The sequence below is a fragment of the Ranitomeya imitator genome, chromosome 6 (genome assembly GCF_032444005.1).
Source record: "Ranitomeya imitator isolate aRanImi1 chromosome 6, aRanImi1.pri, whole genome shotgun sequence".
In the NCBI taxonomy this organism is placed as follows: domain Eukaryota; kingdom Metazoa; phylum Chordata; class Amphibia; order Anura; family Dendrobatidae; genus Ranitomeya; species Ranitomeya imitator.
In genome coordinates this window covers 343,417,133-343,435,497 of record NC_091287.1, presented here as the reverse complement: position 1 = coordinate 343,435,497, position 18,365 = coordinate 343,417,133, and the positions used below count along the sequence as shown (strand labels likewise).

The following is an 18,365-nucleotide window of genomic DNA, read 5'->3' as shown; positions in this document are numbered from 1 at the left end:
CAAGTGAACACATCGCTGGATCGGCGTCACACACGCCGATCCAGCGATGACAGCGGGTGATCAGCGACCAAAAAAAGGTCCTGATCATTCCCCACGACCAACGATCTCCCAGCAGGGGCCTGATCGTTGGTCGCTGTCACACAGAACGAGATCGTTAGCGGGATCGTTGCTACGTCACAAAAAGTGTGACGTTGGAACGATATCGTTAACGAAATCGTTATGTGTGAAGATACCTTAACTTACAGTTACCCCCCAAAAGAAATGGTTACCGTAACAAGTCAATTACATTCAACCCCTTTACTGACAAATTTTTGAAATCTGACCCGTTTTACTTTATGTGGTAATAACTCTGGAACGCTTCAACGTATCCCAGTGATTTTGAGATTATTTTTTTCGTGACACATTGTACTTTATGATTTTTGTGTTTATTTTATAAATTAAAAATCAGAAATATGAGAAAAAATGTTATAAAAAAATTAGCAATTTCAAACTTTGATTATCCCTTTAATTCAGATAGTCATACCACAGAAAAACATTAATAAATAACATTTCCCTCATGTCTGCTTTACATCAGCACCATTTGTAAAATGTTTTTTTTTTTTTTTGTTCGCCTTTTAGAAGGTTTAAAAATGTAGCAGCAATTTTTCATTTTCTTCAAGGAAATTTGCAACATTTATTTTTTTAGGGACCTATACAGGTTTGGAGTGCGTATAGGCGTCCTATATATTGGGAAACCCCCAAAAGTGATACCATTTTAAAAACAGCACCCCCTGAAATATTGAAAACTTCTGTCAGGTAGTTTATTAATTCTTCATGTGATTTTCAGGAATTAATGCAAAGTGGTATGACAGAAATGAAAATATGTATTTTACCACCTAAATGCCGCTCACTTCTGAACACGTTACAACAGCCGGCAGACTCTAAGGCCGCTATTTAGTTATGAATTGCCATGGCAAACATCAGGACTACACAATCATGATCTGAGGGTGTCGATGGGGTTAAAGAGGGAGCCCTCACACTGTTAACCATTTATATGATGTAGTCACTATTGACAGCAGCATCTAAGAGGTTAAACAGATTTGATCGGTGCAAACACTGATCGTGGGTGATACAGCAAGTTGTCAGATATAGTGTACAGCCGTCAGCTGCTGGATTGTCACCTGTATGGGGATGATAGGCTCCTATATCTCAGGTCAGTTAAGACATATTGGCTGTCATTAAGGGGTTAATATCAACATTTATTGGATATTGCATTTTGTGTACCTCTTTAATACCCGTGATGGTACTTTTTTATGAGAGTCACATGCCTCATTGGCTTTTAACCCCTTCCCGACCTTTGACGCCACGTAGTCGTCATGAAAGTCGGTGCCAATCCGACCCATGACGCCTATGTGGCGTCATGGAAAGATCGCGTCCCTGCAGATCGTGTGAAAGGGTTAACTCCCATTTCACCCGATCTGCAGGGACAGGGGGAGTGGTAGTTTAGCCCAGGGGGGGGGGTGGCTTCCCCCCCCCCCCCCATCCCCCCGTGGCTACGATCGCTCTGATTGGCAGTTTCACTTTCAACAGCCAATCAGAGCGATTTGTAATATTTCACCTATTATAACGGGTGAAATATTACAATCCAGCCATGGCCGATGCTGCAATATCATCGGCCATGGCTGGAAATACTAATGTGCCCCCACCCCACCCCACCAATCGCCCCCCCAGCCCTCCGATCTGCCCGGTACACTGCCCCGCTCCCCTCCGTCCTGTGCTCCGCTCCCCCCCGTGCTCTTGTCCGCTCACCCCCGTGCTCCAATCACCCCCCCGTGCTCCAATCACCCCCCCTGCACTCCGATCCACCCCCCCCGTGCTCCATTCCACCCCCTCGTGCTCCGTTCCACCTCCCCGTGCTTTGTTCCACCCTCCCCGTGCTCGTTCCACCCCTCCCGCGCCCCGATTCACCCCCCCATGCTCCGATCCCCCCCCTCCCATGCTCCCCCCCACCCCATCATACTTACTGATCCTGCCGGGGTCTGTCCGTCTTCTCCCCGGGCGCCGCCATCTTCCAAAATGGCGGGCGCATGCGCAGTGCGCCCGCCGAATCGGCCGGCAGATTCGTTCCAAAGTGCATTTTGATCACTGAGATAGATTATATCTCAGTGATCAAAATAAAAAAATAATAAATGACCCCCCCCCCCCCCCCTTTGTCACCCCCATAGGTAGGGACAATAAAAAAATAAAGAATTTTTTTTTTTCCACTAATGTTAGAATAGGGTTAGGGGTAGGGTTAGGGCTAGGGTTAGGGCTAGGGTTAGGGGTAGGGTTAGGGGTAGGGTTAGGGCTAGGGGTAGGGTTAGGGCTAGGGTTAGGGGTATGGCTAGGGTTAGGGTTTCGGTATGTGCACACGTATTCTGGTCCTCTGCGGATTTTTCCGCTGCGGATTTGATAAATCCGCAGTGCTAAACCACTGCGGATTTATGGCGGATTTACCGCGTTTTTTCTGCGCATTTCACTGCGGTTTTACAACTGCGATTTTCTATTGGAGCAGTTGTAAAACCGCTGCGGAATCCGCACAAAGAAGTGACATGCTGCGGAATGTAAACCGCTGCGTTTCCGTGCAGTTTTTCCGCAGCATGTGTACAGCGATTTTTGTTTCCCATAGGTTTACATTGAACTGTAAACTCATGGGAAACTGCTGCGGATCTGCAGTGTTTTCCGCAGCGTGTGCACATACCTTTAGAATTAGGCTATGTGCCCACACTGCGGATTGGCCACTGCGGATTCGCAGCAGTGTTCCATCAGGTTTACAGTACCATGTAAACCTATGGAAAACCAAATCCACTGTGCCCATGGTGCGGAAAATACCGCGCTGAAACGCTGCGTTGTATTTTCCGCAGCATGTCAATTCTTTGTGCGGATTCCGCAGCGTTTTACACCTGTTCCTCAATAGGAATCCGCAGGTGAAATCCGCACAAAAAACACTGGAAATCCGCGGAAAATCCGCAGGTAAAACGCAGTGCCTTTTACCCACGGATTTTTCAAAGATGGTGCGGAAAAATCTCACACGAATCCGCAACGTGGGCACATAGCCTTAGGGTTAGGGTTGTGATTAGGGTTATGGCTACAGTTGGGATTAGGGTTAGGGGTGTGTTGGGGTTAGTGTTGGAGGTAGAATTGAGGGGTTTCCACTGTTTAGGCACATCAGGGGTCTCCAAACGCAACATGGCGCTACCATTGATTCGAGCCAATCTTGTATTCAAAAAGTCAAATGGTGCTCCCTCACTTCCGAGCCCCGACGTGTGCCCAAACAGTGGTTTACCCCCACATATGGGGTACCAGCATACTCAGGATAAACTGCGCAACAATTACTGGGGTCCAATTTATCCTGTTACCCTTGTGAAAATAAAAAAATGCTTGCTAAAACATCATTTTTGAGGAAAGAAAAATGATTTTTTATTTTCACGGCTCTGCGTTGTAAACGTCTGTGAAGCACTTGGGGGTTCAAAGTGCTCCCCACATATCTAGATAAGTTCCTTGGGGGGTCTAGTTTCTAAAATGGGGTCACTTGTGGGGGGTTTCTACTGTTTAGGAACACCAGGGGCTCTGCAAACGCAACGTGACGCCCACAGACCATTCCATCAAAGTCTGCATTTCAAAAGTCACTACTTCCCTTCTGAGCCCCGACGTGTGCCCAAACAGTGGTTTACCTCCACACATGGGGTATCAGCGTACTCAGGAGAAACTGGACAACAACTTTTGGGGTCCAATTTCTCCTGTAACCCTTGGGAAAATTAAAAAATTCTGGGCTAAATAATTATTTTTGAGGAAAGAAAACGTATTTATTATTTTCACGGCTCTGCATTATAAACTTCTGTGAAGCACTTGGGGGTTCAAAGTGCTCACCACACATCTAGATAAGTTCCTTTCGGGGTCTAGTTTCCAAAATGGGGTCACTTGTGGGGGGTTTCTACTGTTAAGCCACATCAGGGGCTCTGCAAACGCAACGTGACGCCCACAGAGCATTCCATCAAAGTCTGCATTTCAAAACGTCACTACTTCACTTCCGAGCCCCGGCATGTGCCCAAACAGTGGTTTACCCCCACATATGGGGTATCAGCGTACTCAGGAGAAACTGGACAACAACTTTTAGGGTCAAATTTCTCCTGTTACCCTTGGGAAAATAAAAAATTGCAGGCTAAAATATCATTTTTGAGAAAATTAATTTTTTTTTTTATTTTCATGGCTCTGCGTTATAAACTTCTGTGAAGCACTTGGGGGTTCAAAGTCCTCACCACACATCTAGATTAGTTCCTTTGGGGGTCTAGTTTCCAAAATGGGGTCATTTCTGGGGGATCTCCAATGTTTAGGCACACAGGGGCTCTCCAAACGTGACATGGTGTCCGCTAATGATTGGAGCTAATTTTCCATTTAAAAAGCCAAATGGCGTGCCTTCCCTTCCGAGCCCTACCGTGCGCCTAAACAGTGGTTTACCCCCACATATGGGGTATCAGCGTACTCAGGACAAACTGGACAACAACATTTGCGGTCCAATTTCTCCTATTACCCTTGGCAAAATAGGAAATTCCAGGCTAAAAAATCATTTTTGAGGAAAGAAAAAATATTTTTTATTTTCATGGCTCTGCGTTATAAACTTCTGTGAAGCACCTGGGGGTTTAAAGTGCTCAATATGCATCTAGATAAGTTCCTTGGGGGGTCTAGTTTCCAAAATGGGGTCACTTGTGGGGGATCTCCAATGTTTAGGCACACAGGGGCTCTCCAAACGCGACATGGTGTCCGCTAACAATTGGAGCTAATTTTCCATTCAAAAAGTCAAATGGCACGCCTTCCCTTCCGAGCCCTGCCGTGTGCCCAAACAGTGGTTTACCCCCACATATGAGGTATCGGCGTACTCGGGAGAAATTGCCCAACAAATTTTATGATCCATTTTATCCTATTGCCCATGTGAAAATGAAAAAATTGAGGCGAAAAGAATTTTTTGTGTGAAAAAAAAGTACTTTTTCATTTTTACGGATCAATTTGTGAAGCACCTGGGGGTTCAAAGTGCTCACTATGCATCTAGATAAGTTCCTTGGGGCGTCTAGTTTCCAAAATGGGGTCACTTGTGGGGGAGCTCCAATTTTTAGGCACACGGGGGCTCTCCAAACGTGACATGGTGTCCGCTAAAGAGTGGAGCCAATTTTTTATTCAAAAAGTCAAATGGCGCTCCTTCCCTTCCAAGCCCTGCCGTGCGCCCAAACAGTGGTTTACCCCCACATATGAGGTATCAGCGTACTCAGGACAAATTGGACAACAACTTTCGTGGTTCAGTCTCTCCTTTTACCATTGGGAAAATAAAAAAATTGTTGCTAAAAGATAATTTTTGTGACTAAAAAGTTAAATGTTCATTTTTTCCTTCCATGTTGCTTCTGCTGCTGTGAAGCACCTGAAGGGTTAATAAACTTCTTGAATGTGGTTTTGAGTACCTTGAGGGGTGCAGTTTTTAGAATGGTGTCACTTTTGGGTATTTTCAGCCATATAGACCCCTCAAACTGACTTCAAATGTGAGGTGGTCCCTAAAAAAAATGGTTTTGTAAATTTCGTTGTAAAAATGAGAAATCGCTGGTCAAATTTTAACCCTTATAACTTCCTAGCAAAAAACAATTTTGTTTCCAAAATTGTGCTGATGTAAAGTAAACATGTGGGAAATGTTATTTATTAACTATTTTGTGTCACATAACTCTCTAGTTTAACAGAATAAAAATTCAAAATGTGAAATTTTCAAAATTTTCGCCAAATTTCCGTTTTTATCACAAATAAACGCAGAATTTATTGACCTAAATTTACCACTAACATGAAGCCCAATATGTCACGAAAAAACAATCTCAGAACCGCTAGGATCCGTTGAAGCGTTCCTGAGTTATTACCTCATAAAGGGACACTGGTCAGAATTGCAAAAAACGGCAAGGTCTTTAAGGTCAAAATAGGCTGGGTCATGAAGGGGTTAAAGCAGTGGACACCTTTACAGCAATGTATTGTTGTTCACTTTCTTTACTATATTACAAATTAGGCTAAATAGACCAATCCTTTTTTTTTGCTAAAGTAGAATCTGTGCAACTCCCTCTATATAGTGGGCTGTGCTGCTTCTGACATAGATCTAAAACCTATACACTTTCTGTAGCTAACCCAGTCTAAGGGTACCGTCACACAGTGCAATTTTCATCGCTACGACGGCACGATTCGTGACGCTCCAGCATCGTAACAATATCGCTCCAGCGTCGTAGACTGCTGTCACACTTTGCAATGTACGACGCTGGAGCGATAATTTCATGACGTATGTGCGATGTAGAAGCCGTTGGTTACTATGCGCACATCGTATACGATATATGTTACACCATGCGATCATGCCGCCACAGCGGGACACTAGACGACGAAAGAAAGTTTCAAACGATCTGCTACGACGTACGATTCTCAGCGGGGTCCCTGATCGCAGGAGCGTGTCAGACACTGCGATATCGTAACTATATCGCTCGAACGTCACGAATCGTGCCGTCGTAGCGATGAAAATTGCACTGTGTGACGGTACCCTAAGTGTTGGAGACAGCAGCAGGAGGGAGATGAGGTTGTGTGTAGAGGGAGAAAGGCACCGAAGTCTTCGGGATGGCATATCACACAAGCTGTATTCATTCAGAGTAAGGGTGGCAAGGATGGCATAGACTGGGCAGGAAGGAGAAGGTGGTTAACGGGGGAGATTGTGGGCTTAAATAGGGGATATCCATACGGAAATGTAGGAAACAGTGGTATGCTGTGCTGCTAACCCTCATTAAGCATACTTAGTGTGAACTGCCCCTTCTAGTGCTCCTGGACCTGCACATCTGCTATTAAACTGCTAGGACCAGACCCAGCCAGGCATTTCTGATCGACTACCAGCTGAGCGAAATAATTGTCTTCAGTTTTTTGCCCAACCGCTGGCCACATTTATTATAATTATTGAAAGGAAGGTTAAAATCTCAGCTAATAAGAAACACATTGTTTCTGTATAGGGAGAGGAGGGGATTTGGTGTAGGCATATTTTCTCTACTTCTTATCATAAACCAAGTATAAAACCTGATATGTACATGCTGCAGGGAGATCTACCGTGTACTATGCGTCCTGACTGTATGGAATTCATGTCCAATATTTTCCTTCTCTTGTATGAGTATAAGTTGGAAAAAAAATGAATGCAAGGTGTTTTTTTTTTTTTTTTGACCCTTTTTATATAATTTTCCTCTCTTTATGGGTATGTTCACACACGCACTTAATTTTTCAGTGCATTTTTTTCTTGCATAAAAAAAGCAGCATTTTACGGTACCAGCCAGATGAATGAGATTTCTGATATCTCACACACATGCTGCTGTTTTATTTGCATATGTAGCCATTTTTTTTTTCTTCTTCTTCTAAGTCTGCAGCATGTCAATGCTTTTAGCGTTTTTATTAATTTGAATGGGTGGAAAATGCTGGAAAAACTCATCTAAAAAAATACAAATCTTAAACACTGTGTTTTTCTTGCTAAAAGATGAGTTATCAGGGCAGGAAAAAATACTGCAAAAACTCAGTTTTCACACCTGAACACTGTAGATTTCCGAACTTGTATTACACCCTAAACATTTCTGTTTCTAAGTTGAGAAGGTAGCTCCCACTCCGTCATTTACAAGCGGGGACTTCAGCATTCCTAATTAGGGCAGTAATTACATTTTGGACGACAAACTGGCTCCTTAACCTAGAAACAGAAATGTTTGGGGCGCTTTATGTATAATTTATACGTAGTTCAGAAATCTCCAGTGTTGCAAGCGACAAAGATATAGTCGTTAATGATATCACTAGGAAGCAAAATTATTAATGAAAAAAGAAATGCAATTACCCTCCCAATTAAGAATATTGAAAAGTTGGAAGAGGCTGCTTGAATATAAATTAATCTTGTGTTTTACTGTGTTAGAAGGTTTACGTATAAAAGATTTCAGAAGTTCCGTGCTGTAGTCATTCCGCGGTTCTGTGAGACAAAGCTGAGTGACAGCACTTGCCTGCCTGTGTAATTCTGCAAGCTTCTATGATGTAAGCGCTGGCGTACATGCCAGTTACATTCCTAAGAAAGTAATTGTTCGTAGAATGAAAGGGAGAAATAGATGTGTACATGCCTATGATTTTGAGCAATTAGCCTTCACAATTTTAATGTGTCATTTAGAAGGCTGAGCCCTTTGGGCTTAATGTTGTTTTTTTTTCCCCCTCCATTTCCGGGTACTTTTATCTGCCTGTCTTAACAGTTCACCTGTGTGCTGTGAACAAAGAGGACGCAGCGGGGGCACGTTCCGCTCTGGGTGCGCAGTACAGAACATTTGACCCCACGCACCGAGTGGGTAATAATGAGAACTACTTCTGTACCCCGTGGTGGCACTTTTGAGCGCCTACATTTCATAAAGAACCTAAAAATAGCTGGATAACCGAAGGAACAGCAGGTTTCATTTTAAAGCATAACCTTGTTATTGAAATTGGTTTACAGTATTTTAATGCTTTCACAAAATAATTAATGGCTTTTTATTCCGCTTTCTGCTCTCCACTGTTCTACTCCCACCATCTCATTTCTTAGCTTGTATTTTTACATGATATTTACCGGTGTATAAATATATTTCAACCCTGCATGAAAAAAGTGGAGATGAGGTTTTATATGTGCTAAAAATAGGTGGTTTTAATGATATGGCAATAATTAAACATTAGTTTTAGGTAATGAATCTTGGAACATTGTTCCATGTGTTCTTATTGTTGACCTTAAAAGGGAGTTTGGCAGGTCAAAGTGACTGTTCAAACCATTGGCGTGGCCAAACAAGTGCACCGTCCCACTTACAGTGGTGATTGAGTGTTTGTGCACCCTTCATTTTGAGCCAAATTTGATTAAAACACACTGTGCTGAACTTGCTCTCCCTGAGTCCAGTTCTGTGTCTCCAGAGGCTGTTTGACTGCAGCAATATCTTGGGTGCTGCAGCCAATCACTAGCTACCAATGTAGACTACACAAACTGCTGAGTTCAATTATTGGCTGCACATCTGTCAGTCATGTGACCGCTGCAGATAATCAAGTGACCTGGGCAGTTGCAGAGACCCAATGCAGGACCAAAAGAGGGTAGATAAGCCCAAATTATTTTTGGGGAGGTAGGGGGCTGGGTTTTTCTTTTGTTCAGTTTTTGTTTTTTTTGTAAGGCCTTATGTTAAGGGACACTAGGTAAACTCAAAATCTGAGAGTTTCGGGCACGTTAGGCCATCAGAGGAGTGTGGAATGTTCAAATGTGGATGTTTTATGGGGATTTTTGGTGGGATAAAACGAAGAGGGAACCGCTTTTCTAACACTTCTCCAGTCTTCTGCCACATTTTATTTTACGTCACGCAGGGCACATGCTGGAAAATATTTGGATGTCTATGTATACCCACATACAAGTTACTTTGTGCATTTTCATTGTGCAGCTAATGTTTCATCTGCTTTTGATTTAATTCTGTACTTCACGTTACATGAAGTGCTTCAATAGATTTTTCAGCGTGAGTGGAAATGTTTGTTTCTGTAGTCTAGGTATTTGACATTAATATATTCACTACCTGTCTGTGTGCACTTGAAGATGTATTTTATAGGAAGCGATATTGTCATGTTAAACAGGGTTTTCAATGGGCTTGGTTTTATATTGAGACTATATTGGATTTGTAGCTATAATTTATTTACTATATGGTGGTATCATACTATTTCAAAGGTCACCTGCATATTGAAGAAACTAAATGCAGCTTTGCATCTTAATGCTAACATCTTGATATTGCCATGTGGAATATACTTGGATTTGCGCGCTGCTTGCGGCTGACTAGGTATATATGCCAGAATTGTTGACTTGCAGGTTTACTTAGTAACCAGTTTTCTATATAGACTAATTCATACATAACCGCAGTCGGCATAAAAAGCAGTTACATAATTCGAGGCTATTTGGTGACTAAAAGTAATATGATAATACCAACGTTTTTAGAGCCTAATAAACCTGATTCTTTAACACTCGCAGCCTGCATGAACTGCTGTGACTTTAGGACAGTGGGAAAATGCCAGGGATGAGGTCACAGAAGTTCATGCCAGCTGCGAGAACAGCTTCAGTGAATAGAGTTGATGTCACTGATGCTGCGCTCCCTCACAGCCTGACCCGCACTGAACTCTTGAGCGTGGGAAAATCAGCTGGCATGTTCCCACGCTCAAGAATTCAGGCTGTGAGGGAGCGCAGCTTCAGTGACGGCACAACTAGTTACTGACTCTGCGCTGGCAGCATTTCATTCATTCACCAGTAGTTTGCAGCCGGGACGGTCGCATTAGCACCGCTTCCGGTTGTAAACTGTATATACCCCGGATATGGATTACGGCGTGGGACACGACGACAGGCAGTTATGGGTATATTGTTGGTTTATTATTTTGTTTATTATAGGAGATCGAGGGCTTCGGGGAATTAGCCGATGTTGTAAGTATGGTTTAATTAAGAACAATAAAGTACTCTGTGTGCAGTATAGAGCGCAGGCCCACGCAGTATAGAGCGCAGGCCCACGCAGTATAGAGCGCAGGCCCACGCAGTATGTAGCAGTGTGGGCATCATATCCCTGTTAAAAAAAATAATTAAAATAAAAAGTTATATACTCACCCTAATATTTATATTACAGACCAAATGTTTGGACACACCTTCTCATTTAAAGATTTTTCTGTATTTTCATGACTATGTGAATTGATAATTTGATAAGGCATCAAAACTATGAATTAACACATGTGGAATTATATACTTAACAAAAAAGTGTGAAACAATTGAAATTATGTCTTATTTTCTAGGTTATTCAAAGTAGCCACCTTTTGCTTTGATGACTGCTTTGCACACTCTTGGCATTCTCTTGATGAACTTCAAGAGGTAGTCACCGGGAATGGTTTTCCAGCAATCTTGAAGGAGTTCCCAGAGATGCCTAGCACTTGTTGGGCCTTTTGCCTTCACTCTGCGGTCCAGCTCACCCCAAACCATCTCAATTGGGTTCAGGTCTGGTGACTGTGGAAGCCAGGTCATCTGGCGTAGCACCCCATCACTCTCCTTCTTGGTCAAATAGCCCTTACACAGCCCGGAGGTGTGTTTGGGGTCATTATCCTGTTGAAAAATAAATGATGGTCCAACTAAACGCAAACCGGATGGAATAGCATGCCGTTGCAAGATGCTGTGGTAGCCATGCTGGTTCAGTATGCCTTCAATTTTGAATAAATCCCCAACAGTGTCACCAGCAAAGCACCCCCACACCATCACACCTCCTCCTCCTTGCTTCACGGTGGGAACCAGGCATGTAGAGTCCATCCGTTCATCTTTTCTGCGTCGCACAAGGACACGGTGATTGGAACCAAAGATCTCAAATTTGGACTCATCTGTGTGGCATTGACCTGGTCTCTAATCTGAGCTGCTGTTAACCTGCGATTTCTGAGGCTGGTGACTCGGATAAACTTATCCTCAGAAGCAGAGGTGACTCTTGGTTTTCCTTTCCTGGGGCGGTCACCATGTGAGCCAGTTTCTTTGTAGCTCTTGATGGTTTTTGCCACTGCACTTGGGGACACTTTCAAAGTTTTCCCAATTTTTCGGACTGACTGACTTTCATTTCTTAGGGTTCCTTCTTATTTGCGAGAAATACGTCCAAGTCTCACAGGTTAAAACCCAGCTCTGGCGTCGGCACCCCGGAGCGGAGCATGCAGCTCCATGTATTGCTGTGCGCCCGCACGCTCCGCTCTGGAGTGCCAGTGCCAGAGGAGGGTTTTAACCTGCGAGACTCTGACGTATTTCTCGCAAGTGAGAAGGAGCCCTTAAAGTAATGATGGCCACTTAGCTGCTTTTTTCTTGCCATAATACAAATTCTAACAGTCTATTCAGTAGGACTATCAGCTGTGTATCCACCAGACTTCTGCACAACACAGCTGATGGTCCCAACCCCATTTATAAGGCAAGAAATCCCACTTATTAAATCTGACAGGGCACACCTGTGAAGTGAAAACCATTCCCAGTGACTACCTCTTGAAGCTCATCAAGAGAATGCCAAGAGTGTGCAAAGCAGTCATCAAAGCAAAAGGTGGCTACTTTGAAGAACCTAGAATATAAGACATAGTAACATAGTAACATAGTAACATAGTTAGTAAGGCCGAAAAAAGACATTTGTCCATCCAGTTCAGCCTATATTCCATCATAATAAATACCCAGATCTACGTCCTTCTACAGAACCTAATAATTGTATGATAAAATATTGTTCTGCTCCAGGAAGACATCCAGGCCTCTCTTGAACCCCTCGACTGAGTTCGCCATCACCACCTCCTCAGGAAAGAAATTCCAGATTCTCACTGCCCTAACAGCAAAGAATCCTCTTCTATGTTGGTGGAAAAACCTTCTCTCCTCCAGACGCAAAGAATGGCCCCTTGTGCCCCATATTTTCAGTTGTTTCACACTTTTTTTGTTAAGTATATAATTCCACATGTAAAAGAAGAAAAAAAAAGTACATCTCGGTTTGACCCATTAAAAATAAAATCATTAAAAAAAATACACATTTGTTATCGCTGTATCCATAAAAGCCCGATCTATCAAAATAATAAATCAGATCGGTAAGCAAATTGAGGCATCAGAATTCCTTTTTTTTGACCACCGCAATATTGCAATAAAATGCAATAAGAGACAATCAAAACATTGATCTACCCCAAAGTGGTAGCAGTAAAAACGTCGGCTCGGGGCGCAAGATATAAACCATCACACAGTGCTATAGCGCTAACTTTGAAAACGTTAGGGGTCTCGGAAAAATACATGTTTGTTATCTGTGTATTTGTGCTGCCCTGGAGACTCATGTTCACTGGTCAGTTTCGCTGTACAGTGAACATGGTAAACAAAAAAGCAGGCCCTCTTATGGCTATATTGACAGAAAAATAAAGGTTAGGGCTCTTAGAAAATGGGGAGGAAGAAACGGAAAAGAGCCCAGGATGAAGGGGCTAAAAATAAGCGCAGGAGGCACATTCTCATGCAGATCAGTGGCCTTCCCATATAAGAAAATGTGGATTTCTCTGGAATAAGACATCGGATCGCAGTTACCAAGGTATCACTTTATTCAGCTTCCTATGACCTACATGCCCATATAGACTGCTTAGGAGGGGTGATCTTACTGACAGATTCCATTTAAGGACTAATACGGTACCTAAATATTGCTTTTTACATACTTATTCCATTTCCATTTGATACATGTATACACTGACTGACCATGTCTTTCTTGCCACATTTGTCTAACAGTGATGTATAACTCATTAATGTGTATTGAATCCATTAAAGAAAGTACAGAATTAGATTAAAATGTCCTCAGACTACAAGTTTCACATCTGCAAATCCAACTGAGATGATTCTTCTCATCCAGCAGGGTGCTGAGCATCTTATTACATAGTCTTACAAAGGTTTCATTAGTCAGGTATACAGAAGGACGTTCTCATGAAAGTTAAAATGCAGGAGATTATTCATATTTTGGCTAATTTCCTTAGTTTTTGCAAAAATTTTCAGAAGGAAATGACCTTCATTATCGAACTACATTTCCATTTACTTATATGGTGTAATTACATTGTAATATTTTTTTTATTATTATTAACAAGCTATTAGTGATGAGCGAGCGTGCTCTGATAAGGTGTTGTCCAAGTACACACATGTCTTTAATAGAGTATCTTCAGCGTGCTCTAATACTATGTTTGAGTCATCGTGGCTGCTCGATAGCCTCAACACATGCAGACGTGGTGACTCGAACATCATAGTTACATAGTTATTAAGGTTGAAGGAAGACTTTAAGTCCATCTAGTTCAACCCATAGCCTAACATAACATGCCCTAACATGTTGATCCAGAGGAAGGCAAAAAAAAACCCATGTGGCAAAGAGTAAGCTCCACATTGGGGAAAAAAATTCCTTCCCGACTCCACATACGGCAATCAGACTAGTTCCCTGGATCAACGCCCTATCAAGGAATCTAGTACATATAACCTGCAACATTATACTTTTCCAGAAATGTATCCAGTCCCCTCTTAAATTTAAGTAATGAATCACTCATTACAACATCATACGGCAGAGAGTTCCATAGTCTCACTGCTCTTAAAGGGAACCTGTCACCCCGAAAATCGCGGGTAAAGTAAGCCCACCGGCATCAGGGGCTTATCTACAGCATTCTGTAATGCTGTAGATAAGCCCCCGATGTTACCTGAAAGAGGAGAACAAGACGTTAGATTATACTCACCTAGGGGCGGTCCCGCTGCTGGTCCAGTCAACTGGGTGTCTCTGGTCCGCTGCGGCGCCTCCCATCTTCATTCCAAGACGTTGGGCGATTCTGAACATGGCGATACCAAATATGTGTAGATTTTATTTTTTTTTTATTGATTTATTTTGATTGGGGCGAAAGGGGGGTTATTTAAACTTTAATATTTTTTTTTTACTTTTTTTTTAAACTTTTGCCATGCTTCAATAGCCTCCATGGGAGGCTAGAAGCAGGCACAGCACGATCGCCTCTGCTACATAGCAGCGATCTGCTGTTCACTGCTATGTAGTAGAAAATCAGATGTGCTGTGAGCGCCGACCACAGGGTGGCGCTCACAGCGACGGGCAATCCGTAACCATAGAGGTCTCAAGGACCTCTATGGTTACAATGGAGAAGCATCGCCGACCCCCGATCATGTGACGGTGGTCGGCGATGACGTCATTTCCAGCCACCCGGCCGGATGCGGTAGTTAAATGCCGCTGTCTGCATTTGACAGCGGCATTTAACTAGTTAATAGCAGCGGGTGAATCGCGATTTCACCCGCCGCTATTGCGGGCACATGTCAACTGTTCAAAACAGCTGACATGTCCCGACTTTGATGCGGGCTCACCGCGGAGCCCTGCATCAAAGCAGGGGAGCTGACATCGGACGTACTATACCGTCCGATGTCAGTAAGGGGTTAAAGAATCCGCGTCTGTTATTATGCTTAAACCTTTTTTCCTCCAGACGTAGAGGATGCACCCTTGTCCCTGTTTCAGGTCTATGATTATTCAAGCACGTCGAAGATGCTGTATTAAAAGTAGAGTTGAGCGAATATGTTCAGAATCGGTCACCGAAATCTGAATTTGCCAGATTCGTGCCATATTGTTACCTTATTTGTGCCAAATTTATGTTTGATGATTGGTTCTGAACATATTCGGTCATTTCTACTCCCATTTACTCCGATGACATTCAGCTGTGTTTGTTGAGTATTGCAAAAACAATCATAATCAGAGCCGAATATTGAAAAATTAGCTCAACTCTAATTAAGACACAAGCGCGCTTGGATAACACCTTATCAAAGCACGCTCAGTCATCACTACTAGCTACATTTGAATCCGCTGGCTCTTTTGTTAACAATTACCCGTATTTATTTTTAACGCTTCATTAATTCCATGGTGCGGTACACTTAAAGGGTTACATACATATAATACTATATAATATACAAAGTGTTGTAAAAACAAACAGTGACAGACAGGTGCAGTGGGGTAGAGGACCAACAATCACAGGCTTATAATTTACAGGGTATTGGAGAAGGTAAAAGTAGGTCGAGGAGGATCAGATATTATGTGTGTGTCCCAACATATTGTCCACAATAGTAATAATATAGAGAACATTATTGACATGCAAGCTTGCCTTTGATGATAAGGTCTAGTCCCTCTGTACTTTTATTTTTTCTTTGAGAAGCAGCCTTGTTTATAGCCTCTTAAAAACCTCATATTTTTCAGGTTGACGACATTTTGGGTGAAGGCAGTGATGAGAGTGATAGTGAGAAAAAGAAGTCTGTGAAAGTTAAAAAATCACCGAATACAACACAAAATAGCCCAGAGAAAATCCCAGAATCGCGAACTGAATCGTCGTCTTCGAGTGAACAGAGCATCTTAGATGGTACATCACGGTGAGTACGGTACATTGTATAATATATACAGATTTCCATATAAATATTCATCAACTGTGTTGTAGAATATATGTATTTCCCGTCTGCGACAATTGTTATATTTATTGAAATGGTTCCCTAGGCATGATTGATATGACTTTGCTCACAAGGAATATTCTTCTTTTTAAGGCAGAACTTAACATTTTCGAATAGAAAAGATTGTTCTTTACTTGGAGGTCTGAAGTCCTCCCACTGATATTAATCACAATTTATTTAATTGTGAACAATATTTGAGACTTTAATATATCATGGGTTTTAACCCCTTCACCCCAAAGCCTGTTTTCACCTTCCTGACCAAGCCAGTTTTTACATTCTGACCAGTGTCACTTTGAGGTAATAACTCTGGAACTCTTCAACAAATCCCAGTGATTCAGACACTTGTTTTTTTTATGACGTGTTGTACTTGGTTGAGGTAGGAACCTCAGCACCACAGAATAAAATGAAACACTAGGTCTTACTGCAGTGTAAAATGTTGCTTTGGCTCAAGTTTTTCATTCTCAAAAGGGATAATCTGAGGCAATAAACTATACAATTTGTTAAGCAATCCTGAGTACGCCAATGGTCCATATGTGGTTGAAAAATAATTCTGAGACACAATGCAAAGTGTAGAAGGCAAGGAGCGCCATATTGTAGTGCAACTTTTGTTGTTATGGTTGCTTTTGCCATGTCAAATTGGCAGAGCCCCTGAGGTACCAGAACAGGAGAACTTCCCTTAAGTGACCCTATTTTACAAACTACACCTATCAATTAATTTATCTAAGGGTGGAGTGATCATATTGGCACCACTAGTGTCACAGAATTTTATACCATTGGGCTTTGAAGAAAAAATAATCACATTTTTACCCCAAAAATGTAGTTTTAGTTCCAGATTTTACATTGCATTATTTATCTATACAGTACTGCTTAGCTACATGGTAAGGCTGGGTTCACACTGCGTTATGGGCATCCGTTAGACGGACTACGTTACACCGCGGCATAAACGCGGTGTAACGTAGTCCGTTAAGGCCACCATTAATTCCTATGTCGGATGCATCGCTAGGGCACACCCACAATGGGCGTGCGCTAGGGATGTGCTGTGATTGAGTGACGGACCCTGAGACGCGGGCTGCAGCGTTTCCGGGTCCATCACTGCTAGCGCAGATAGAGCTAGCAGATGCTTTATCTGCGCTAGCGCGATGGAGAATGTCGGCACTTGCGTCAGCAGCCCGTTCACGTATGTGTTGAACGGACTGCTGTTTCACGCCATGTGAACCCGGCCTAAGACTCTGAAGAAAAGGAGCGTTATTTGACTCTTGGAGAACACATTTTTGTAGAATACAGTCATGGCTGAAAGTGTTGGCACCCTTGAAATGGTTTCAAAAAATGAAGTATTTCTCTCAGAAAATTATTGCAATTACACGTTTTCTTATACACATTTATTTCCTTTGTGTGAACTGTAACAACACAAAAAAAAAAAAAAAAAGGAAGTTTGACATAACTTAACACAAAAACCCCAAATATGGGCTGGACAAAATAGTTGGCACCCTCAACTTTATATTTGGTTGTACATCCTTTGGAATAAGTAACTGCAATCAATCACTTCCTATAACGATCAACAAGCTTCTTACATGTCTCAACTGGAATTTTGGACCTCTACTTTTGCAAACTGCTCCATGCCTCTCATATTGGAAGAGTGCATTGTCCCAACACCAATTTTTAGATCTCTCCACATGTGTTCAATGGGATTTAGAGCTGGACTCTTAGCTGGACACATCTGATCTTTGTTTCCATCTGTTTCTTGGTGTTTCTTAAAGAATGTACAGGGTCATTGTCCTTTTTTTTACATTGTGAAGCAAAATCCTATGGTAACCTTCAGGTTTCATGATGCCTTTGCACGCAGTCAAGGCACCCAGAAGGATTTTTGCTTTCTCACGTACATTTTGGCAAACTGCAGTCTAGCTTTTTTATGTCTGTGTCCTCAGTGAAGTCCTGCTGCGTCTCCTGCCATAGCATTTCCTTTTATTCAAATGTCGATGGATAGTTCACGCTGACCCTGATTCACCCTGAACCTGCAGGACAGCTTGAATTTTTTTGGAACTTGATTGGGACTGCTTATTTACATCCGAACTATCCTGCGTTGCAACCTTTTATCTATTTTTCTCTGCTGTCCAGGGAGATTAGCTACTGTGCCATGGGTTGCAAATGTCTTGATTATGTTGCACACCGTGGACAATGGCACAATAAAGATCTCTGTAGGTGGACTTGTGACCTTGAGATTGTTGATACTGCTCAAAAATTTTTGTTCTCAAGTCCTTAGTTATCTTCTCTCTGTTCTCCATTCTTAGGATACCGTCACACAGTGGCATTTTGATCGCTACGA

General features: G+C 42.5%; 1 protein-coding gene across 1 annotated transcript in view; it reads left to right on the top strand.

Annotated features, from left to right (window-relative positions):
* CTDP1 (CTD phosphatase subunit 1) overlaps nucleotides 1-18,365 on the top strand; it is a 193,930-nt gene that overhangs the window by 101,058 nt on the left and 74,507 nt on the right. The window contains exon 12 of the mRNA XM_069730928.1: nucleotides 15,798-15,967. Within this exon, the coding sequence (XP_069587029.1) occupies nucleotides 15,798-15,967 (170 nt within the window). The remainder of the gene's footprint in view (nucleotides 1-15,797; nucleotides 15,968-18,365) is intronic.